This window comes from Aquarana catesbeiana, linkage group LG09, assembly GCF_042186555.1.
Source record: "Aquarana catesbeiana isolate 2022-GZ linkage group LG09, ASM4218655v1, whole genome shotgun sequence".
NCBI lineage: Eukaryota > Metazoa > Chordata > Amphibia > Anura > Ranidae > Aquarana > Aquarana catesbeiana.
The window spans coordinates 18,594,937-18,621,552 of NC_133332.1; the positions used below are offsets into that span (position 1 = coordinate 18,594,937).

At 41.4% G+C, this 26,616-nt stretch overlaps 1 protein-coding gene across 4 annotated transcripts in view; it reads left to right on the plus strand.

Annotated features, from left to right (window-relative positions):
• The window catches only part of DIAPH2 (diaphanous related formin 2), a 1,573,862-nt gene that overhangs the window by 722,308 nt on the left and 824,938 nt on the right, over nt 1-26,616 (plus strand). For all 4 annotated transcript variants that reach the window (XM_073598133.1, XM_073598134.1, XM_073598135.1 and 1 more), the window contains 2 exons: nt 16,277-16,378; nt 18,971-19,065. In XM_073598133.1, the coding sequence (XP_073454234.1) occupies nt 16,277-16,378; nt 18,971-19,065 (197 nt within the window). The remainder of the gene's footprint in view (nt 1-16,276; nt 16,379-18,970; nt 19,066-26,616) is intronic.

Below are 26,616 nucleotides of genomic sequence, written 5' to 3' on the forward strand. Positions count from 1 at the left end.
AAGTGCTGATTCCGCCTCTCCAGCCGTTCCTATCTAAAGGCGCTCGCCGCTTAAAAGCTGAACTCTATCCTGACTGAAGTCTTGCCCTTCAGTTGTAGCGGCTCCTCTCCTGGACTGAAATGGGTTCCTCTGATTTCACCGCACACTGTGAGCTTCTCACCACGTGCATTAGAAGCCGCAGCAAGTCAAATAGGGATACAAAGTAACATTGTTTATAAACATTGATCGGACAGGAGATAGAGGGATGCAAAGTAACATTGTTTATAAACATTGATCAGACAGGAGACAGAGGGATGCAAAGTAACATTGTTTATAAACATTGATCGGACAGGAGATAGAGGGATGCAAAGTAACATTGTTTATAAACATTGATCGGACAGGAGATAGAAGGATGCAAAGTAACATTGTTTATAAACATTGATGATCAGACAGGAAATAGAAGGATACAAAGTAACATTGTTTATAAACATTGATCGGACAGGAGATAGAGGGATGCAAAGTAACATTGTTTATAAACATTGTTCAGACAGGAGATAGAGGGATGCAAAGTAACATTGTTTATAAACATTGTTCAGACAGGAGATAGAAGGATACAAAGTAACATTGTTTATAAACATTGATCAGACAGGAGACAGAGGGATACAAAGTAACATTGTTTATAAACATTGATCAGACAGGAGACAGAGGGATACAAAGTAACATTGTTTATAAACATTGATCAGACAGGAGATAGAGGGATGCAAAGTAACATTGTTTATAAACATTGATCAGGCAGGAGATAGAAGGATACAAAGTAACATTGTTTATAAACATTGATCAGGCAGGAGATAGAAGGATACAAAGTAACATTGTTTATAAACATTGATCAGACAGGAGATAGAAGGATACAAAGTAACATTGTTTATAAACATTGTTCAGACAGGAGATAGAGGGATGCAAAGTAACATTGTTTATAAACATTGATGATCAGACAGGAAATAGAAGGATACAAAGTAACATTGTTTATAAACATTGATCAGGCAGGAGATAGAAGGATACAAAGTAACATTGTTTATAAACATTGATCGGACAGGAGATAGAAGGATGCAAAGTAACATTGTTTATAAACATTGATGATCAGACAGGAAATAGAAGGATACAAAGTAACATTGTTTATAAACATTGATCGGACAGGAGATAGAGAGATGCAAAGTAACATTGTTTATAAACATTGATCGGACAGGAGATAGAGGGATGCAAAGTAACATTGTTTATAAACATTGATCAGACAGGAGATAGAGGGATGCAAAGTAACATTGTTTATAAACATTGTTCAGACAGGAGATAGAGGGATGCAAAGTAACATTGTTTATAAACATTGTTCAGACAGGAGATAGAAGGATACAAAGTAACATTGTTTATAAACATTGATCAGACAGGAGACAGAGGGATACAAAGTAACATTGTTTATAAACATTGATCAGACAGGAGACAGAGGGATACAAAGTAACATTGTTTATAAACATTGATCAGACAGGAGATAGAGGGATGCAAAGTAACATTGTTTATAAACATTGTTCAGACAGGAAATAGAGGGCTACAAAGTAACATTGTTTATTAACACTGATCAGATGAGAGATAACCACTTGCCCTCCAGAAGATTTTAGAGAGATACAAAGTAACATTGTTTATAAACATTGATCAGACAAGAGATAGAGAGATACAAAGTAACATTGGTTATAAACATTGATCAGACGGGAGATAGAGAGATACAAAGTAACATTGTTTATAAACATTGATCAGGCAGGAGATAGAAGGATACAAAGTAACATTGTTTATAAACACTGATCAGGCAGGAGATAGAAGGATACAAAGTAACATTGTTTATAAACATTGATCAGGCAGGAGATAGAAGGATACAAAGTAACATTGTTTATAAACATTGATCAGACAGGAGATAGAAGGATACAAAGTAACATTGTTTATAAACATTGTTCAGACAGGAGATAGAGGGATGCAAAGTAACATTGTTTATAAACATTGATGATCAGACAGGAAATAGAAGGATACAAAGTAACATTGTTTATAAACATTGTTCAGACAGGAGATAGAGGGATGCAAAGTAACATTGTTTATAAACATTGATGATCAGACAGGAAATAGAAGGATACAAAGTAACATTGTTTATAAACATTGATCAGGCAGGAGATAGAGGGAGACAAAGTAACATTGTTTATAAACATTGATCAGACAGGAGATAGAGAGATACAAAGTAACATTGTTTATAAACATTGATCAGGCAGGAGATAGAGGGATGCAAAGTAACATTGTTTATAAACATTATTCAGACAGGAGATAGAGAGATACAAAGTAACATTGTTTATAAACATTGATCAGGCAGGAGATAGAGGGATGCAAAGTAACATTGTTTATAAACATTATTCAGACAGGAGATAGAGAGATACAAAGTAACATTGTTTATAAACATTATTCAGACAGGAGATAGAGAGATACAAAGTAACATTGTTTATAAACATGCTCATTAGTTAAAGGAGTTTTCTTGCATGTAGGAAAAGTTCTCCCTAAACTGCGTCTCTCTGGCACCGCCATTTTGGTTCGCGATGCGGCACATGCTTGGACACGCCTCAGAGATCTGTGCCAGGTCTACAGCAGAAGCTCATGTCTGCGCCTGTACCAGACCCCAAATGAACAGGCCCATAGCAGAAATGCAGAAAAGTAAACAATTGCTCTGGCCCGTAGAGGGCGTACAGGTGCAAGAGCTGAATTGGTTAACCTGCATGTGTTTTCAGGTGGGGGGGGAGGGGCCCGAAGGGTTCATTTCAACTTGAGAAAAAAAGCGAAAATGCAGCATTTTTTTTTACTTTCCGTAGCCGGGATTTACATTACAATTTGCTCGGAGCCATTTCTTGACTCCTTCGGAGGTTAATGAGTTTTTTTTTTTTTCGAACTCATCAGCGAGGCAGATAAGTGTCGTGGCGAGCTCGCCCTTTTCCCTGGGACCGGGAGAGACAGGTGCGAGGCACGAGGCCGAGGCGCTGCGCCTTTTCCAGCTGCACCTTCCGACAACAAGAGAAACACCAAAACACCCTCTTACAGCGAGTTGCATCAGCTCGTCACTGCGATCGGTGTAAACAATGGAGCCGAACGATAAACAATCAGCATGTAAAAAACAGATTGTCAGCAACCTGAGCCTGAGACGGGGTGTGAGGTCATCGCCGCGTTCCCAGGATCACTCAACAACTTGTTTTCCAGGCGGAGGAGGATAAAAAAAAATGAAAAAATAAATAAATGAAAAACAATAATAAAAACAATATTATTGTTTTTTTTTATTTTATTTTTTTTTATTATTTTTCTATCAGGTTGGCGTTAAAAAAAAAAATAATAAAAACAATATTATTATTTATTTATTTTCTTTTTTTTTTTTTTTTCTTTCAGGTTGGCGTTAAAAAAAATAATAAAAAAAAAATAATAACAACAATATTATTGTTTATTTTATTTTTATTTTTTTTCAGGTTGGCGTTAAAGGAGATGTCAAAAACAAATCAATTGGAAATTTTTCATATTTTTTCCCCTTTAAATTTTAAAGCGGTATTACACCCAAAAGCAAACACGTATTATATTGCACCTTACCGATTCTTAGATGACGGCTGCATTCATTTTCTTTTTTAAGTCTTCACTTCTTCTATTTTCATCTGGTGATCTGGCCAGTAAGTCTGTTGTTTTTAAAAATATATATATATAATAATAAAATAAAATAAAAATAAAAAATAAAATAAAAATAAATAATATTGTGAAAAAAAAATTTAAAAAAATAAAAAATAAATAAAAACAAGCTCTCTTCAAGATGTAGCCATTACAAGGAAGAGACAAACCATTGACAGGGGTTCTTACAATGGTCAGCTTTTATCCACTTGATCTTCAGAAGATTTGCTACCCCCCCGCGCGCAATACGGCACTGTATTTACTTTTCACAATTGCGCGGTCGTGCGACAACGTACCCAAATAAAATTGATGTAATATTTTCCCACAGATAGAGCTTTCTTTTGGTGGTATTTCCTAGATTGTAAGCTCTAGCGAGCCGGGCCCTCTGATTCCTCTTGTACCAAATTGTAATGTAACTGTAACGTTCATTTTGTTAAGCACTGCGCAAACTATTGGCGCTATATAAATTCTGTATAATAATAATAATATTTGATCATCTCTGCATTTTACTTTTTTTTTTTTTGCGCTATAAACAAAAAAAATGACAATTTTGAAAAAAAAAACATTTACGTTCTGCTATAAAACATACCAAATTAAAAAAAAAATCTAATTACCTCATCAATTTAGGCTAATATGTATATTGCTACATATTTTTGGTAAAAAAAATCCCAACAAGCGTATATTGTTTTGCGCTAAACACAAAAAAAGAAACAACAATTTTGGGAAAAAAAATACATTTTTTTTCTGCTATAAAACACATCCAATAAAAAAAAATGTAAAAAATCGAATTTATTCATCAATTTAGGCCAATATGTATTCTGCTACAGGTTTTTGGTAAACAAAATCCCAATAAACATATATTGATTTGTGCTATAAACAAAAAAAGAAACAATTTTGGAAAAAAAAAAAAGTACTTTCTGCTATAAAACATCTGATAAAAAAAAAAAATGTAAATAAAATCTAATTTCTTCATCAATTTAAGCCAATATGTATTCTACTACATATTTTTGATAAAAAAAAAAAAAAAAATCTCAATAAGCGTATATTGATTTGTGCTATAAAAAAAAAAAAGAAACAATTTTGGGAAAAAAAAATGTTTTTTTCTTTCCGCTATAAAACACATCCAATAAAAAAAAAAATGTAAAAAAACAAATTTCTTCATCAATTTAGTCCAATATGTATTCTGCTACAGGTTTTTAGTAAACAAAATCCCAATAAGCGTATATTGATTTGCGCTATAAACAAAAAAAGAAACAATTTTGGAAAAAAAAAAAACTTTCTGCTATAAAACACGTCCAATAAAAAAAAATGTAAAGAATCTAATTTCTTCATCAATTTAAGCCAATATGTATTCCATTACATATTTTTGATTAAAAAAAATCTCAATAAGTGGATATTGATTTGAGCTATATATAAAAAAAAAAAAAAGACCAACAATTTAAAAAAAACAAAACATTTTTTACTTTCTGCTATAAAACATATCCAATAAAACAATGTAAAAAAACTAACTTCTTCATCAATTTAGTCCACTATGTATTCTGCTACATATTTTTGGTAAAAAAAAATCTCAACAAGTGTATATTGATTTGCGCTATAAACAAAAAAAAAAGAAAGTTTTGGGGGGAAAAAAAAAACATTTTTTACTTTCTGCTATAAAACATACCCAATAAAAAAATATAAAAAATCTAATTTCTTCATCAATTTAAGCCAATATGCATTCTGCTACATGTTTTTGGTAAGAAAAAATCCCAATAAGTGTATATTGATTGGTTTGCGCAAAAGTTATACTGTCTACAAACTACGGGATAGATTTATTGCATTTTTATTGCTTTATTTCTTTTTACTAGTAATGGCGGCGATCATCGATTTATAGTGGGACTGCAAAATTGTGGCGGACAAATCTGACACCTAACTGACACATTTTGGGAACCAGTGACACTAATACAGTGATCAATGCTAAAAATATATACTGTCGCTGTACTAATGACAGTGGCTGGGAAGGGGTTAACATCAGGGTGATCAAGGGGTTAACTGTGTGCCTAGCCAGTGTTTTTGTACCGTGGGGGAGGTGCTTTTACTAGGGGAAGGCATGGATCCATGTCTCTGCTTTGCAGGAAGACAGGATCACTACCTTCCCTACTGACAGAACGGCGATCTGCCTTGTTTACATAGCCAGATCGGCATTCTGACTCTCTGCCTGATGATCAGCGAGTGCCGGTGGACAGCGAGCGGGAGCAGGACGCTAGGCGGGGCGCACGTGCCCCCCCCCGACCTGGAAGTGCAGGATCACGTACTAGGCCGCCGAATGTGTAAGTTAACTCTAAATCTGCTAGAAAATCTAACCCTCCCCTTACCAGGGGCATTGCTAGGCCTACAAAAGATCTGGGGCTAGAGCCCATAGCAGCGTAGTAAAGAAAGTCATGCGCTTGGGCGGGCATACACATGTATATACAGTATTATATGTGTGTGTGTGTGTATATATATATCCCTAGAGAGCCCCCCACTTACATCAGGGTCCCCAGAGAGCCTCCTCCTTACATCAGAGTCCCCAGAGAGCCTCCCCCTTGCATCAGGGTTCCCAGAGAGCCCCCCTTACATTAGAGTCCCCAGAGAGCCTCCCCCTTAAAATCAGGGTCTCCAGAGAGCCTCTCCCTTACATTAGAGTCCCCAGAGAGCCTCCCCCTTAAAATCAGGGTCTCCAGAGAGCCTCTCCCTTGCATCAGGGTCCCCAGAGAGCCCCCCACTTACATCAGGGTCCCCAGAGAGCCCCCCACTTACATCAGGTCCCCAGAGAGCCTCCCCCTTGCATCAGGGTTCCCAGAGAGCTCCCCTTACATTCCAGTCCCCAGAGAGCCTCCCCCTTAAGATCAGGGTCTCCAGAGAGCCTCTCCCTTGCATCAGGGTCCCCAGAGAGCCCCCCACTTACATCAGGGTCCCCAGAGAGCCCCCCACTTACATCAGGGTCCCCAGAGAGCCTCCCCTCCTCTTGGGGACCCCTGCAGAGACTCGGGGCTATGGGCCCCAGATTCGGGGCTATAGCCCCAATAGCCACCCCTTAGCGATGCCACTGCCCCTTACCCCCCAGACTGACATGGCTGCCGTCCAAAGGTGTACCCTGTGGTCCTTCATCCAGAGTGCCTTCCTGTTGTGATCCTATGATGTCACCCAGTCACAAGTGCCCCAGTGGGTGTGCTAATGCACATGGCGCAGGCATGGTTCACCATTGCCAAATATGATGGGTCGATACCAGTGCCTCAATTATACACGTTGCCGGGTATTCTTTATTGTCTGTATTTGCCTTTCCCAATGACAACTGCTCCTTTCATTTCTTGTCCTACGGTCACAGGTTGTCAAACTGGAAGTGAGGTTAAAGTATGTATGTATGTGTGTGTGTATATATATATATATATATATATATATATATATATATATCAGTGGCAACTCAAACCCCCCCACCCCCTTGCTGCCTGCTGGTCCACCAGCACTTACTCCATCTAGGCGGCGGGCACATCAGGCAGTGGCGGGGATTGGGCATCGGCAGGGATCGGGCATCGGCGGGCACATCGGGCAGCAGTGGACATCAGGCATCGGCAGGCACATCGGGCAGTGGCAGGGATCAGGCATCAGTGGGCACATCGGGCAGCAGCGGGGGTCGGGGCATCGGCGGACATCAGGCTGCAGCAGGCATCGGGCAGTGGCTCCTGTGTATTCTCCTCCCCGCTTCCGCTGTGCTTCTCCTCCCCTCCTCCTAGGTGTCCAATAGGATCACCTGTCCTTTCAGCCAGTCAGGTGATCGGAATCAGACCCGCTTCCCGATTGGCCAGGAGGAGGATCAGTGTTGCAACAGCGAATATTAATTTGCTGTTGCAACACACCTGGATGGGCTCCAGACGCAATGCTCTGCGTCCCGAGCCCACCCTATTTTGAAGCCTTTTAGAGCCTCTGGCTCTAATCAGCTGCGTCAAAAAACGCCCACCGGCCCACCCCCATCATAGGAAATCATGCACCCAGTGACCTGAAAGGGGCCGGGGGCATAAATAGGGAGGGCGGCAGCGGTAAATAGGGGAGGCAACGCTCATGCGCACACAGTGGACGGGCCGCCCCAAAGATATATATATGTGTATTATTTTTTGTTTGTTTTTTTTCAAGCCCGTGGTGTAGCACGCAAAAACAAAACAAAGTGAACCAAAAAAGTGTATGTGAACACACACAAAAAAATTGCACTTAAGGTGTTTCATGTTGTCCCCTTCCGAAAAAGGATACTTCTCTGACCCTCTGGGACACCACACTCCTGATAAGTGCAAGCAAGGTGAACTTAGGTGCCCCTAGCCAAAATGCCTGGCAGACCCTGCTCCTCATGGTTGCCCAAAGCTGACTAACAAGTACTAGCCGAGGGACCCTCCCATGAAGATGCCCAAAGCAGGGGAAGAAGGAACCTAAGGGCCTTCAACCCTCCTCTTAGGCTTCATGTTAGGCCCGAAGACCTGAGACTTCGTTTTGAGTAGAGAGGGCTTAGAACACCTCTCAGGCTTTTCTTGTTGGTTGTGCCTCCCTGTTAGGTAGAGTCACCCTCTCTATTAGCCACTTTTCCTCATCACTCAAAGTGAAAAGAAAAAATCCAACTTTTGGGTTGTCTCTATAACGGTAATAGACGGGAAATCCAATGGGGACACTAGTTCTGGTGACCCCGGGGACATTAGTTCTGGTAAAACCAGGGACACTAGTTCTGGTGACCCTGGGGACATTAGTTCTGGTGACCCCGAGGACACTAGTTCTGGTGACCCCGGGGACATTAGTTCTGGTGACCCCGAGGACACTTGTTCTGACGACCTTGGGGACACTAGTTCTGGTGACCCCGGGGACACTAGTTCTGGTGTCCCCAGGGACACTAATTCTGGTGACCCCGGTGACAACCAGAGGTCACCCACTTCAGAGAGATTTCCTCCATCCTGTTTTGGCTATAGGACAGGACGCATAGGAAAATCTTCCCTGGGGACATTAGTTCTGGTGACCCTGAGGACACTAGTTCTGGTGACCCCGGGGACATTAGTTCTGGTGACCTCGGGGACACTAGTTCTGGCGACCTCGGGGACACTAGTTCTGGCGACCTCGGGGACACTAGTTCTGGTGACCCCGGGGACACTAGTTCTGGTGACCCCGATGACAACCATAGGTTACCCACTTCAGAGAGATTTCCTCCATCCTGTTTTGGCTATGGGACAGGACGCATAGGAAAATCTTCCCTGGGGACATTAGTTCTGGTGACCCCGAGGACACTAGTTCTGGTGACCCCGGGGACATTAGTTCTGGTGACCCCGAGGACACTAGTTCTGGTGACCCCGGGGACATTAGTTCTGGTGACCCCAAGGACATTAGTTCTGGTGACCCCAAGGACACTAGTTCTGGTGACCCCAGGGACACTAGTTCTGGTGACCCCGAGGACACTAGTTCTGGTGACCCCGGTGACAACCAGAGGTCACCCACTTCAGAGAGATTTCCTCCATCCTGTTTTGGCTATGGGACAGGACGCATAGGAAAATCTTCCCAATGGGACACAGGTTGCAAAAAAAAAAAACTTGACAGTGGTTATAGCCCTCCCTTCCTTTATTCAAAAATTGAAAAAAAAAAAGCTTTGGCTTTAATGTTACTTTAAATTTCTGTGAACAGGTCCAAAAACAATGAGCAAAAAATGTAAAAGTTTTACTTTTTTCAAGTCTTCATAAAACTATAGACTTAGCCTGATGTTGGGCTTCAAAAGAAATCCCATCCACAAAAGAGAAATATTGCTAATGTTAAATAGTATCTGAAACAATTTCTCATTCACACAGAAAAAATATTTTAACGCCTCCTTTACACAGTTAATGACATTTTTGGTTAGTGGTCATTTACATGTTTAGTTAATATTTTGTTTTTTTGTTTTTTTGTTAAATCATGTGTCTAATCTAGCGAACTACATTTGCAGAAATTAGAAAGAAAGAACATAACAGGGTAGTACCATTATTGCCCGGGACCTTGCCGGCCAAACCGTTTTGGCGTACTAGTGGTTAAATTAGACGCCACTGCTTTCTTCTTGTTTCCTTTACTTGCAAAGATCACAGGAGGGAATTGAACAGCAAGTCATTCTTCTTTATGTGTCTGCAGCGGGCTCCTGTGTCGCACTTAGTCATAAGGCGGAGGATGATGGAGTACTCTGCGAGCTGCAAAGCTTCTCTCTGCGCCATAAAAATCAGACACTCGATTCTTAACTTTTCCTGTAAACTTCCTAAATTCAGAAATTACTGTTGTTCCCTATTATGGCCGGTGCTTGGCTTCTTGCTGGAATATGTGCATTGCAGCAGTTTATGTCACCCCAGTTGGGATATTAACTGACTTTCACGCAGGGGAGGTTTTCCTCCGAGGCTCCTGGTCAAAAGTGCGTTAACCAATTGTCACCTGCTGATTTTTTGGTGGTCACACACAGGTTGGTCATCCATCTGTGAAGTGGTATTCCGTAAAATGATGAGCTTCAGGTTTAGCACCTTTAAAGCAACCATTGCAGGGGAGTACTGGGATGGAATGCAAGGAGGCATTTACCCCCCAGGCCAGTACTAAGATATGTTGGGGTGGTTGAGACACTTTGGACCATCTAGACTTTAATCAGAGCAGGGCCTTCAGTCGGTGACAAGTGGCAGCTATCATGTAGCTTATTGGCCCTCATTCAAACTTGTGAACAGATCATCTGCTAGAGGGAAGGCTAATTGTCTATGGTCACCCACATACTGGTCATCCATCAATGAGGTGGTCTTCTATTGGATTGTGATCTTCAGGTTTAGCATCTGTGAAGTGACCATTGAAGGGGAGGATTGGGCTGGAGGACAAGGAGGTTGTAACCTACCTGGAGATGAAATCTAAGATGCAGAAGTAGGCCTCTCTTTTACAGCTCTGGCGGGAAGGGAAGGCTAATTGTCTATGGTCACCCACATGTTGGTCATCCATCAATGAGGTGGTCTTCCATTGGATTGTGATCTTCAGGTTTAGCATCTGTGAAGTGACCATTGAAGGGGAGGATTGGGCTGGAGGACAAGGAGGCTGTAACCTACCTGGAGATGAAGTCTAAGATGCAGAGGTAGGCCTCTCTTTTACAGCTCTGGCGATGAGCCCTGGTAGCGTAACCTGGTAGGGAAACACCAGAGCACAGAGTGGTGTCAGTGCCTGTAAAGTCTTCCACCAGTAGGTGCAGATGTGTGTTGTATCTGCAGAGGAGGCTGGATAGACTCACACATGTGAAAGGGCCAGGCCGGAGACAGGCATGGGTCAGCGGGTGCAGATGCAGGTATGCAGGCCAAGACGAGGTCAGACAGTCCAGGTTAGCAACGTTTGAGCAGATAAAGACACAGACAGCGGGAAAGTCAGGAGCCAAGCCAGGTTCGATAACAGCAGAGCATATAATCCAGGGGAGCAGGCAGAAAAATAGTCCAAAAAGCAAGCCAGGGGTTGGTACGGGCAGCTTTCAGGCTGAGTCAGGTTCAGCAAGGTCGGCAACAGAAGATCAGACATAGGAACAGATGCTTAAGAGCGTATAAGACCAAACGACACTGACGTAGTGCAGTATAAATATCCCGCATGGTGCCAATGCGCCCTTGCGCATCTGTTTGTGTAATCGTTCGCGGTCATGCACACGCACCACCTGCACAGCCATGGGCAGAAGTACTCTGGCTACTTGGCTTATGAGGATTCCCACGTCTTTTCTGACAGAGACATTTGTCCCTTGGTCCAGTACTGAGATATGGTGGGGTGGTTGAGATACATTATACTTATCTAGATGTTGATCAGAGTGGGATCTGCCGTCGTTGACAAATGGTTGCTATTATATTGTTCTTGTTCTTTTTCAGATTTGTAATCAGAGTGTCTGCTAGAGGGAAGGCTTCCAGCACCAACTTCCTTTGCACCAAGTTCCTTTGCAGGAGGTCTTATGACTGAATGCCAAGAGCAGCTGTGCTTTAAGAACACCCACCTTTCAGCCTACCACCTAATCACTGCAACATTTTGCATGGTATATTTTTTTAGCCCACAGAAATCAGCCATGAAGGGGCTAACTGGTTTTCCCCAGGTCCAAATGTTCCTAGTCCTCCCCTTACTCCTTGTGCATGACTCTTTTTAACCACCTTCACAACTGCATGGAATTCTTCTTCCGCTGCCTAACGTCAGCACCCAGTATTTGTCCTTGGTACTTTGAGGGATCATATGCTCTTCCGCACATGATATGGCATACTTCAGTGATTGGTCAGGTTGACCTCAAAAGGGCACACTTGACGGTTGAATGTGTAGAGTATAGTCGGGCTCAGGTGTGCTTTGACTGACTGCTTTGCTGACCTCATGGTAAAGACCCATTCTTTAAGAAAAGTCCAAATAAAAATGATTTTGACCTATTTAAGGTTTTTTTTTCTAGTAACCTCATTTGTGAAAAACCACCCTTAAACTCCTAAAGCCCTTTTTTTCTGGTACTTCTCCTGCCCATTGCTTTTGCATTTTGTTAAAAAAAACAGGTTGAACAATACATTTAAAAGGAATATGCATTACAAAATGTAGACTTTTTTTCACATTTAAAAGACTTTAGGCCACAAAAAGGTTTATTCCCACTAACTTCCTCCCAGCTCTCTTCAGTGAGCTTCCCCAGATCCAACTTGACTTGAACTTGCGTATAGGCTCCCCAGCTGTCAGAAACCATGAAATAAGACCAAGACAGAAGTACAGTTAAATCACACTTGTTTAATAATAAAAGTAAAAAGAACAAACATAGTCAAAGCCAAAGTTTAGTAACTGGAAGGAATATTCAGCCAAGCCAGAAGTCAGGGATCAATGTAGTGGAACAGTAAGCAGGATCTGGAGCCAGAAGAGATGTCAGCAAAGCAAGTCTTGAACAGGATCGCAGGAGATAGTTTCTGTGATGTTGACCAAGGTGAAGGCAGAGATCCCCTGGGCTAAACGGCTTAAGTAGGCAGGACTGACGAGCAGGATATCATCAACAGCTGAGTAACTGTGGAGAGATAGGAGCTGGCAATTTGCCGACAGCTAATGAGAAGGAAGGGCTGAGCCCAGCCCTGACACCAGCTAAGCCTTGCTGGGGCCTCATTGTCTTGCTAAAAGCTTCTTCTAAGCCCCTGCACAGAGGTCTCCTGAAGGACTGGACCCAGGAACACTGTACCCTGCTGCTCAGGCCTCAGACTATTTTATAGGCTCTCTCCTACTCCTACTAGGAACACCTCCCCCAGGGTTTGGCTGGAGTTCCATAAATATTCAGTCTGCATGCCCTGTTCCTCCTCCCACCATGATTCTAGAATCCTCTAGAAGACAGGGGGAAGCAACAGAGCAGCAGCCCGTGAAACAATGAGCAGACCTAAACAATCAACTCCTGCTCTTCTAATTACAGTGGAGAAAACAAAACTTACCTAGTGGTCCACTGCATCTGTTTGTTTTTTGAATCCACTTACTGTTGACTGACTGACAATAGTCACAGTGTCCATATCCAAATCACATACCAGTTTGTTTATGAACTTGTAGTTGCTCAAAAAAAAAAAAAAGGATTGAAAATTGATTTTTTTTCCCCCCAGCAAATCTTTAACGTTTGTTATACAGTTTTATGCTTTTAGCCCTTTTCCCTGCCGCCCATTACAAATAGAAGGTTTTGTGCATAATTACCTTTTTCTGTGTTTCTTGGGTTAAATCAAAATTTGTTCATATGAGAATTTATTATTGATCAGGGCAAGGTGGTGTGAGAGATGAATTCTATCTACTGCTCTGTTCACGTGACATAAGTATTTTCCAGCGGTGGTAGGCAAATGACCCTAAAAACAGCCAGGATCACAGGACCGCTGAGGCCACGAGCAGCGAAATGCGTTCATCAAATCTTGAATCATGCCGGCATTTGTCTGTCTGCAAGATTAACTGTCTTCCTAATAACAGCAGAGTGGTTTGTACAATTTTTTTTTTTTTTCTCCCAGATTAATTTTTTTTTGGGAGGTGGGATGGGGCGATTCTTGGAGACATAGGGAGAACTTGAAGACACTGAGGGTGCACTGGGGACACAGGAGTATACAGGGTGCACTGGAGACATGGGGGCACCCAGGGTGCACTTAGAGGCATGGGGGCACACTTAAAGACAGGAGTGCACTGAAGACACATGGGCGTATTGGGCGCACTGACGACGCAAGGGTATACAGGATGCACTGGAGGCCTGGTTGGCACACAGGATGTTTTTGGCACAGGATTATAATTGGAGACACCGGGAGCACTCTGAGACATAGGGGGTGCATTGGGGATACAATAGCATGCAGGGCACACTGGAGACTTGGGGGCACCCAGGGTGCACTTAGAGGCATGGAGGCACACTTAAAGACAGAAGTGCACTGAAGACACAAGGACGTAATTGGAGAACTGGAGACACAAGGGCTTACAGGTTGTCACAAAGGATGTAGATGGAGGCACAGGGGTGTATTTAGAGACACAGACAGCAATCAGAGATGCAAGGGGTGCACTGGAGACACAGGAGCATACAAAGCACACAGGAGATTTGGGGGCACACCTAAAAATGGGAGATGCAAGGGTGTACTGGGAGCACTGGAGATACAAGGGCATACAGCGTGCATGGAGACATGGAGACAAAGGATGTACCTGGAGGCACAGGGGTATATTTGGAGACATAGGCAGCAATCAGAGACACGGGGGGTGCACTGGAGGAACAAAGGCGTACTGGGTGCACTGGAGATTTGATTTGCACACAGGATGTACTTAGAGACAAAGGAGTGTATTTAGAGACATAGGGAGCACTTGAAGACATAGAGTGTGCACTGGAGACACTATAGCATACAGGGCGCACTGAAGACATGGGGGCACACAGGGTGTACTTGGAAGCATGGGGGCACACTTAAAGACAGGAGCACACTGGGGGTACAGGGGCATACTGGGCTCATCGAATTGCAAGAGCATACAGGGTGCATGGAGAGTTGGTTGGCACAAGGGATGTACTTGGAGACGCAGAGGGTGCCCTGGAGACACAGAAGCATACAGGGCACACTGGAGACTTAGGGGAACACGGGGTGAACTAGGCACTGAAATGCTGAGGCACAAGACAGGCAGAAGTACAGCAACACCGGCAGATGGGGAGACACAAAGAACACAAGGGACTGGCGGGCAGGCAGGGAGGGTGCAGGAACAATTCCACAATGGGGGCTTTGCCTAGGCACAGTGACGCATTGCATGAATGCTGAGTCAGGCTTCGCTTTGCAGTTTAATACCATCGCCAATCAGGAAAGATTTCCTCTCATTTCCTGTTGTGTCTACAAAACAGAAAGTAAAACCTCACCAATGGGGTTCAACAATTTCCTACTCCTATGCAAAAAATGTAAAAAAAAAATCACCTTACATACACCTTAAAATCATGCTGCCCTTTCCAATTCCTGCAAAGCGTGAATGTTAATGACAGGTCCACTTTAACGCTTTCCTTTCTTATAATAAACACATCTGACTCTACAATACTTTGCAATTATATCGTTGTCTTTTTCAATCTTTGTAACTGAACAAGTTGAGAATATAGTGATGGTATATACAATACACATACAATGTCACATCTGCTATACATTTATAATGTTTTTTTCTTTATGAAAAGGCAAATTATCGCAGCTGGGCTCATATAGTTGCCATTTACACCATTATGTACAGGAAGACAACTTGTTCCGTTGTTAAATGTTGATTGCATTCCCCATTGAATAACGAGTTTACAATGCTGCCTACCCATTGGTCAGGTATGACGATTAATCTTGAGCTTGTAATAACGCATTCCTCCAATGCCAGATACGAAAAAATGACTGGTACCGGCAAAATCACTCAAGGACAGAGGAGAACGGATTTTATACAGCGTGGAAAACTGCGCTCATTGTGTGTGCCTGTTTATGTCGCAGCCTTTCATATACATTTGTATACATTTGACTCGTGTTTATGAGAAAGTGTAAAAAGGTTATTATCCACCAGCACCTATGTTGGATAATTCTGCATCTCATTCTCTACGGCAAATTCTCTTAATCAGTTTTTACTTTGTTAAATACTTTATATACTGTGTAGGGCCTGTTTATAATACGTCAACATTTTTAAGCTAGTGCTAGGCTTTCTTTTCAAACATCCAAGCGTGCATTGCACACCAAAGCATTAAAAGCCCCGTAATCAGTGTTTATCTCCTGAAAAAAGAATCTCATACATGTTCTGTTTCAAATGACACTTTATGCATTGACATACCTTCTTAGACCCAGTCTGTCCGGACATAATACCTAAAACATTTTGAAACTAGTGCTAGGCTTTCTCCTTAACCACCTGCTGACCACGTTATAGCTAAATGACAGCTACAGTGCGGGCAGCTAGTTCTGGGTGGCCATCATATGATGCCCTCCCCTGCTCGCGCTTCTCACACGCCCAGTGGAATTCATCTTTATACAAAGAACATTTTTTGAAAGTGCGTTCTTTTTTGATAATTTTTTTTTCACCTCTAGACCACAAGGCGTAGTATATAGGGATAGAAGAATAAATACTTTCTCTTGTTTTGCAGCTAAGAAAGCGGTGGAGGAAGAGGAGGAGAAGAAGCCAATGCTAGCCAAGAAAAAAGTGAAGGAGCTGAGAGTTCTCGACAGCAAAGCAGCCCAAAACCTTTGTAAGTTGTACGCTACATTGCTGCTACCTTACCAGGCCTAAAATTACAGGGCAGAGAACAATGCTGTACAATAGGCAACCAATCAAAATACTGCTTAGAAAAAACTTAAATAAAATTGTATTTCTGATTGTTTGCTTTGGTGTGGCATAGTAGGGGTGAGCTTGGGCTTGTTTAGATCCTAGTCTAAACCAGGGCTTATTTTCTCACAGAATAGGTGCAGAAACTCCCCCTTGTCTCCGCCCCCTACCCTCCTCCCCCTACCCTCCTCTGAGCATGTCCCTTGGTTCTGCCCCCACCCTCCTCTGAGCATGTCTTTTGGTTCCGCCACCTACCCTCCTCTGAACATGTCCCTTGGTTCCGCTCCCTACCCTCCTCTAAGCATGTCCCTTGGTTCTGCCCCCTACCCTCCTCTGAATATGTCTTTTGGTTCCGCCCCTACCCTCCTCTGAGCATGTCCCTTGGTTCCGCCCCCTACCCTCCTTTGGGCATGTTCCTTGGTTCCGCCCCTACCCTTCTCTGAGCATGTCCCTTGGTTCCGCCCCTATCTTCCTCTGAGCATGTCCCTTGGTTCCACCCCCTACCCTCCTCTAAGCATGTCCATTGGTTCTGCCCCCTACCCTCCTCTGAGCATGTCCCTTGGTTCCGCCCCCTACCCTCCTTTGAGCATGTTCCCTGGTTCTACCCCTACGCTCCTCTGAGCCTGTCCCTTGGTTCTGCCCCCTACCCTCCTCTGAGCACATCCTTTGGTTCCGCCCCTCCCCTCCCCTGAGCATGTTCCTTGGTTCCACCCCCTATCCTCCTCTGAGCATGTCCCTTGGTTCTGCCCCCTACCCTCCTTTGAGCATGTTCCTTGGTTCCACCCCTACCCTCCTCTGAGCCCGTCCCTTGGTTCTGCCCCCTACCCTCCCCTGAGCATGTTCCTTGGTTCCACTCCCTACCCTCCTCTGAGCATGTCCCTTGGTTCCACCCCCTACCCTCCTCTGAGCATGTCCCTTGGTTCTGCCCCCTACCCACCTCCCAGTACTGCCCCAAGTATTACTTTGTGGTGCTATATACAATTGTGTGGAATTGGTTCTTGTCTAAAAACAAGAAAAGATGTAAAATAGATCCCCTGTAGCCAGCAAAAATAGACTCCCCCAGCAATAATGGACCCCAGCCAGCAACAATAGATCCCCAAGCAACAATAGACCCACCCTAGCAACAATAGATCCCACCCCAGCAACAATAGTTCCCCCACACAACAACAGACCCCCACACGGCAACATTGGACCACCCACAACAAAATACGAACCCCCAGCAACAAAAGATCCACCCCAGCAACATTAGACCCCCAGCAACAGCAACAGATTTTACAGCGACCAGTATCAATAGACCCTCCAGCAGCCAGCAACAATAGACAGCTCCTTCAACAGTAGATCCCTACCAGCAACATAAGATCCCCACCCACATTATACCCTTACACAAAAACATATCCCCACCAGTGACAATAGATCCCCAGCAGCCAGCATTAATAGACACTCCAGCACATCCCACGCCCCTTGCTATTACATACATTCAGTGCTGGAGGTGCCGGAACTGCATCCCCCCACGTTCCCGCTGAAAAAAAGCCCCGGTCTAAACCCACTGAAAATGAGCCCATCAGGGAGCTGTCACCTATACTGGCCAGTTGTAAGCGACTGAGACATTCCCATGTATACAGTACATGCCCATTGTATATATATATATATATGTGCAGCTGCAGGGCAGGGAATTCCCCTGCTGCTGATGATTGGCCCAGTACAGGTGACAGCTTCCTGATGGGCTTGCCCAAGCGGGTTTGGCCTAAGATCCGAACATACCGGAGCTCATCACTAGAGTGGAAGCAGCAGTCTCTCTACAGAGGCCCAGCACACTCCCTGCTGAGCATAGGTGTCCGCAGCCTACTGCATTAGGGTGTGCACCCTAAAGCTCAAACACACACGTGTGTGTGTGTCTACGTATATATATATGACCCCCGGCACGTTGATCTCCTTGCTGGAACAGCGAAAGCGAATACAGAGCTGGTATGGGGGAGATCCCATCTTCCTGCTGCCACACCAAGCGATAATGCTAATGCACATATGGTGATTAGGGAGTGCCCAGGCACATCCGGCACACACTGTGCGCATGCCTATTGCTAATTGAGCCTAATATTAATATCTGATTGTCCAATCTCCTTTGGATATACCAGCAAATCAGTAGTGTTAGATGTAAATGGAGTGGATTGAGTTAAGTAGGTCTTCTCACTCCGTAGTTGTTAGTTATTCTAAAGCAGAGATTTTATTATTTTAAAGTGCACCAAGTCAGATTGGCGGGTAATAGATGTGCTGCGAGGACGAGTGGCCCAACGCAGAACAAGGCTTAGGAAGAAAATAAAATATTATGTGCAGGCGCCTTGTGAAAGCTGCATTTAGCCCTGCGTATTGGCTTAATAACATTACATTGATCAATCTGACAGCTTATATTATATATTGTTCTTTGCTATTACTCACAGTCATTTCCGTCTTTTGCAGTTGCATCTTTATCTGTGCCGACTTTTTGTATTTCTGATCTACGTTGTGTTATACCTTTCAGCCATCTTCCTGGGATCATTTCGGATGCCTTATGATGAAATCAAGAACATCATTTTAGAAGTAGATGAAGAAAAATTGTCAGAGTCACTAATCCAGGTAATGAATAATAATTAAAAAAAAATGTAATAATAATAATAATAATAATAATAATGATTTATTATTATTATTATTATTATTATTATTATTATTATTATTATTATTATTATTATTATAATGATTATTAGTAGTAGTCGTAGTAGTAATATTAATAATAGATTAATAAAATAATTCCTAATGTTTCCTGGAAAAAAAAATCATGATGTAAATTATGATTATTATCATGATTATATTTTATTATACATTATCATGAATAACATGATATAAAACATTAGCACATTTATGTTTATATTATATATTATTAAAATAATTCTTAATGTCTCTTGGGAATAATAATAATACTAATAATAATAATAATAATTTATTAAATTAATTTATTTAATAATAATAATAATAATAATAATAATAATAATAATAATAATGTATTACATTTATTAATTTATTAAAATAATTCTTAATGTTTCCTGGGGAAAACCATTGTTTATATATTTTAGAGTGAACCTGTGTCCAGGCTATGGGCAATGTTGGGCTGAAAGGAACCTTGAGCAATCAATGGGCCTACCAGCCCAACAATATTCACAGCTTAGCCACGGGTCCTCTTTAAAAGCTATAGTTATGCTTTTCATATGGTTTAAATATACAATATTACCAAAAAGTATTGGGACACCTGTCTTTACACGCTCATGAACTTTAATGGCATCCCAGTCTTAGTCCGTAGGGTTCAATATTGAGTTGGCCCACCCTTTCACAGCTTCAGCTCTTCTGGGAAGGCCATCCACAAGGTTTAGGAGTGTGTCTATGGGAATGTTTGGCCATTCTTCCAGAAGCGCATTTGTGAGGTCAGGCACTGATGTGGATGAGAAGGCCTGGCTTGCAGTCTCCGCTCTAATTCATGCCAAAGGTGTTCTATCGGGTTGGGATCAGTTTGGGGATGGCCCCTTCCTGTTCCAATATGACTGCGAAGCGGGGCACAAAGCAAGGTCCATAAAGACATGGATGAGCAAGTTTGGGGTGGAGGAACTTGACTGGCCTGCACAGAGTCCTGACCTCAACCCAATAGAACACCTGTGGGATGAATTAATCGAGTTGAGATTAGGCCAGTCAAGTTCCTCCTCCCCAAACTTGCTCATCTATGTCTTTATGCACCTTGCTGACCTCAACCCAATAGAACATCTTTGGGATGAATTCGAGTGGAAAAATGCGAGCCAGGCCTTCTCGTCCAATATCAGTGCCTGACCACACAAATGCGCTTCTGGAAGAATGGTCAAACATTCCCATAGACACATTATTTGGGGAGCTTTATTTTTATCTATATTTTTTTTATATTCATTATTTGTGTACCGCCATTTTTTGCACATTTTTTTTTTAAGGTGAAAATGTTCTCCTTTTTTCGGGGTTTAATTAGGGGCATCTACAATTAAGCCCCAAAAAGGATGAAAGGTGTCTGAGGAGTCCTACACAGGCAGAGAACAGGAGCTGAAGCCATCTTGTACCCTCATATATATCTCATTCATATTTTTGCAACAGGGAGTTGGTGTCTGTGTGTAAACGGTCACCATTTTGTTTACATAAAAAAGTTTTGCCCATTTTTTTCATTACTTTTGGTACAGCCTTTGTATTTTAGTAGGCATGTGGTAGCACTAGACCAATCCAAGTTAGCGTTTGATTAATCTTAAAGTTACTTTGAGGACGTTACTCTACAATTAAGGCACAGTAAAAGATGACCTAGTTGCGATCAATCAATGGCAGTCAACTGGACCACTCAACAGTCATTCCATTTGCATGAATAAAGTTATGAGCGTCCAGTACAAACGGTCAACTAGTTTCAAGTTGATTTTAAAAGTTTAGTGAATTAAATACAGACAACATGTTTCGGGGAAAGGCCTTCCCTTCTTCAAACTTAATTGTATGGCGTGTGATTAAATCTACAGCCATTTTATTGAGTTTGGTTTGGAATTTAATCTCACACCATATGGTTAAAGAGGAAGTAAACCCTGGTGGGTTTTACTTCCTCTTTTTTTCCCTACAAAGGTAAAGCATAATGGGCTATTATGTGTCACTTACCTGAAATCGAAGCCCGCGATGTCACCGTTGTCCCCACTAGCATGGAGCGTCCATCTTTGCCCCTCTTCCGTCCAGGGCAGCGAACTCCGGCTCTGTGATTGGCCGGAGTCAGTGGCATGCGTGCGGGAGCCGCGAGTCACGGCATGACCCCTATTAGAAACGCCACGATATGCCCTTTCTAAAATGCGCAAGCGCCGAAGTCATCCGTACTCTGGTCTTTCATAAATATCTCCTAAACGGTGGAGGTTTAGGAGATATTTCAAGCACCTACAGCTAAGCCTTAATATAGGCTAACTTGTAGGTAAAAGTGGTTGTACGGGGTTTACAACCACTTTAAGTTTTGGCTGTTATTTACTCAATAGATTTTTCAAACCAAATTAAATAAATAAAAAATAGAAAAATTAAAAGTTGCTTGACCAACCGTACCAGGAGCTCCTCACTTTTACTAATAAAAACACCTCAATGGAAGTCGTTCCCCTTTCCTCCGGAGAATGCCACTTGGTGTGCATTGTAGTGCTGGAGCAATCCAAGTTGGCATTTGATTGACCAGTGAGCTCTTAACAGATGTTTTATTTTCATGAGTAATGTGAAGAGCCTCCGATACAAATGATCAACTAGTTTTAATCTTATTTTAAAGTTTATTGAATAAAAGACAGACAACATGTTTCGGGGAAGGGCCGTCCTTTCTTCAAAACCTAATTGTATGTTGTGTGATTACATCCAAAGACATTTTATTGAATCTGGTATGGATTTAATCTCACACCATAGGGTTAAGCCCTGTCTGTAATTTACTCAAAAAACTTTTCAAACCAAATTAAATAAATATGTAAAAATAAATGTAAAAAAAATTAAAATCGAAAGTTGCTTGAACATTTGTACCAGGCGCTCCTAATGTTTACTCGTGAAAACACCCTGATGGAAGTAGTTTCCCTTTCCCCAGAAGAATGCCACTCTTTGTACAGCCCTTGTATATCCCAAACTTAGTAGGCGCGTGGTAGTGCTGGAGCAATCCAAGTTAGTGTTTGACTAATCCTAAAGTTACTTCCCCTTTGAGGACGTTACTCTACAATGAAGGCACGGTAAAAGGTGACCCAGTTGTGGTCATTCAATGACAGTCAATGGACCACTGAAGATATTTCATTTTCATGAGTAATGTGAAGAGCCTCCAATACAAATGATCAACTAGTTTCAAGCTGATTTTAAAGTTTATTGAATAAAAAAAACAGACAACATGTTTCGGGGAAGGGTCACCCTTTCTTTAGACTTAATTGTATGGTGTGTGATTACATCCAAAAGCCATTTTATTGAATCTGGTCTGGATTTAATCTCACACTATATTGCTTTAATTTACCCAATAAGCTTTTCAAATCAAAAATCAAATAAAAAATAAATGAATAGAAATAAGAAAAAAAACTTAAAAATCCTAAAGTTACTTCCTCTTTGAGGATGCTACTCTACAATGAAGGCATGGTAAATGGTGACCCAGTTGTGGTCAATCAATGGCAGTCAATGGACCACTTAACAGATATTTAATTTTCATGAGTAATGTGAAGCACCTCTGATACAGATCGACTAGTTTCAAGCGGATCTTAAAGTTTATTGAATGAAAGACAGACAATATGTTTCGGGGAAGGGCCGCCCTTTCTTCAGACTTAATTGTATGTTGTGTGATTACATCTGAAGCCATTTTATTGAATCTGGTCTGGATTTAATCTCACACCATAGGGTTAAGCCCTGGCTGTAATTTACTCAATAAACTTTTCAAACCAAATTAAATAAATATGTAAAAAAAATTGAAATCAAAAGTTACTTGATCATTTGTACCAGGCGCTCCTAACGTTTACTTGTGAAAACACCCTGATGGAAGTAGTTTCCCTTTCCCTAGAAAAATGCCACTATTGGTAAAGACCTTGTATTACCCAAACCTAGTAGGCGCGTGGTAGTTTTGGAGCAATCCAAGTTAGTGTTTGATCAATCGTAAAGTTACTTTCCCTTTGAGGACGTTACTCTACAATTAAGGCACAGTAAATGGTGACCCAGTTGTGGTCAATCAATGACAGTCTATGGGCCACTCAACAGATATTTCATTTTCATGAGTAATGTGAAAAGCCAACATGTTTCAGGGAAGGGCTGCCCTTTCTTCAGACTTAATTGTATGGTGTGTGATTACATACAAAGCCATTTTATTGAACCTGGTCTGGATTTAATCTCATAGTATACGGCTGTAATTTACTCAATAAACTTTATAAATGAAAACTCAAATAATAAATAAATAGAAATAAGAAAAAAAACTTAAAAATCCTACAGTTACTTCCCCTTTGAGGATGCTACTCTGCAATGAAGGCACAGTAAATGGTGACCCAGATGTGGTCAATCAGTGACAGTCAATGGACCACTCAACAGATATTTAGTTTTCATGAGTAATGTGAAGAGCCTCCAACACAAATGATCAACTAGTTTAAAGCTGATTTTAGAGTTTATTGAATAAAAGACAGACAACATGTTTCGGGGAAGGGCTGCCCTTTCTTCAGACTTAATTGTATGGTGTGTGATTACATCCAAAAGCCATTTTATTGAATCTGGTCTGGATTTAATCTCACACTATATTGCTTTAATTTACCCAATAAGCTTTTCAAATCAAAAATCAAATAAAAAATAAATGAATAGAAATAAGAAAAAAAACTTAAAAATCCTAAAGTTACTTCCTCTTTGAGGATGCTACTCTACAATGAAGGCATGGTAAATGGTGACCCAGTTGTGGTCAATCAATGGCAGTCAATGGACCACTTAACAGATATTTAATTTTCATGAGTAATGTGAAGCACCTCTGATACAGATCGACTAGTTTCAAGCGGATCTTAAAGTTTATTGAATGAAAGACAGACAATATGTTTCGGGGAAGGGCCGCCCTTTCTTCAGACTTAATTGTATGTTGTGTGATTACATCTGAAGCCATTTTATTGAATCTGGTCTGGATTTAATCTCACACCATAGGGTTAAGCCCTGGCTGTAATTTACTCAATAAACTTTTCAAACCAAATTAAATAAATATGTAAAAAAAATTGAAATCAAAAGTTACTTGATCATTTGTACCAGGCGCTCCTAACGTTTACTTGTGAAAACACCCTGATGGAAGTAGTTTCCCTTTCCCTAGAAAAATGCCACTATTGGTAAAGACCTTGTATTACCCAAACCTAGTAGGCGCGTGGTAGTTTTGGAGCAATCCAAGTTAGTGTTTGATCAATCGTAAAGTTACTTTCCCTTTGAGGACGTTACTCTACAATTAAGGCACAGTAAATGGTGACCCAGTTGTGGTCAATCAATGACAGTCTATGGGCCACTCAACAGATATTTCATTTTCATGAGTAATGTGAAAAGCCAACATGTTTCAGGGAAGGGCTGCCCTTTCTTCAGACTTAATTGTATGGTGTGTGATTACATACAAAGCCATTTTATTGAACCTGGTCTGGATTTAATCTCATAGTATACGGCTGTAATTTACTCAATAAACTTTATAAATGAAAACTCAAATAATAAATAAATAGAAATAAGAAAAAAAACTTAAAAATCCTACAGTTACTTCCCCTTTGAGGATGCTACTCTGCAATGAAGGCACAGTAAATGGTGACCCAGATGTGGTCAATCAGTGACAGTCAATGGACCACTCAACAGATATTTAGTTTTCATGAGTAATGTGAAGAGCCTCCAACACAAATGATCAACTAGTTTAAAGCTGATTTTAGAGTTTATTGAATAAAAGACAGACAACATGTTTCGGGGAAGGGCTGCCCTTTCTTCAGACTTAATTGTATGGTGTGTGATTACATACAAAGCCATTTTATTGAACCTGCGCTGGATTTATTCTCACACCATACGGCTGTAATTTACTCAATAAACTTTTCAAATCAAAACTCAAATAAAAAATAAATAAATAGAAATAAGAAAAAAAAACTTAAAAATCCTAAACTTACTTCCCCTTTGAGGATGTTACTCTGCAATGAAGGCACAGTAAATGGTGACCCAGTTGTGGTCAATCAATGACAGTCAATGGACCACTCAACAGATATTTAGTTTTCATGAGTAATGTGAAAAGCCAACATGTTTCGGGGAAGGGCTGCACTTTCTTCAGACTTAATTGTATGGTGTGTGATAACATCCAAAGCCATTTTATTGAACCTGGTCTGGATTTAATCTCACACCATACGGCTGTAATTTACTCAATAAACTTTTCAAATCAAAACTCAAATAAAAAATAAATAAATAGAAATAAGAAAAAAAAACTTAAAAATCCTAAACTTACTTCCCCTTTGAGGATGTTACTCTGCAATGAAGGCACAGTAAATGGTGACCCAGTTGTGGTCAATCAATGACAGTCAATGGACCACTCAACAGATATTTAGTTTTCATGAGTAATGTGAAAAGCCAACATGTTTCGGGGAAGGGCTGCACTTTCTTCAGACTTAATTGTATGGTGTGTGATAACATCCAAAGCCATTTTATTGAACCTGGTCTGGATTTAATCTCACACCATACGGCTGTAATTTACTCAATAAACGTTATAAATAAAAACTCAAATAAAAAATAAATAAATAGAAATAAGAAAAAAAAACTTAAAAATCCTAAACTTACTTCCCCTTTGAGGATGTTACTCTGCAATGAAGGCACAGTAAATGGTGACCCAGTTGTGGTCAATCAATGACAGTCAATGGACCACTCAACAGATATTTAGTTTTCATGAGTAATGTGAAAAGCCAACATGTTTCGGGGAAGGGCCGCACTTTCTTCAGACTTAATTGTATGGTGTGTGATAACATCCAAAGCCATGTTATTGAACCTGGTGTGGATTTAATCTCACAGTATACGGCTGTAATTTACTCAATAAACTTTTCAAATCAAATAGAAAAAAAAAATTAAAAAAATAAATAGAAAAAAAAAACTTGTTTGACCAAATGTACCAGATGCTTCTATTTTTTACTCGGCAAAATACCCCAATGGAAGTCGTTTTACTTTCCTCCGGAGAATGCCACGGCCTCACGTTTTTCCAAAAGTTCCATCCCCTCTGGGCAGACACTTGCGGCCAGTTTACTTTTCTGTTGCCAAGCTTCACCATTTTTTTTCCAGTTCAGAATGAAAAGGAATCAGATAGATGAAGGTAATTAAATTGTCAAACTGACAGCAATGGACTATATTTTAGTGATAACTTGTTTCATCTTAGATGGGGGAAAAAAAAGAAAATCAATTACTTTGTCTTGTGCGCAGCATGTGGAATTCACAAAGTGCTTTATGTAGCTGCACTATCTGTATCTTATTACTCTCTGCCCTGCTTTATGCCCAGTAATTGGCTGTTTTCAATAACTGATGCGCGTTTCCATTACTTGGACGGATTTGAGGATCGTAATGGACATAAGTGCGCTGGTTTTCTGCTGATAAATAAGCTTCGGGCCGCGCGCGCGCGCGGGGGGGGGGGGGGGGTAACGGCCGTTGCTG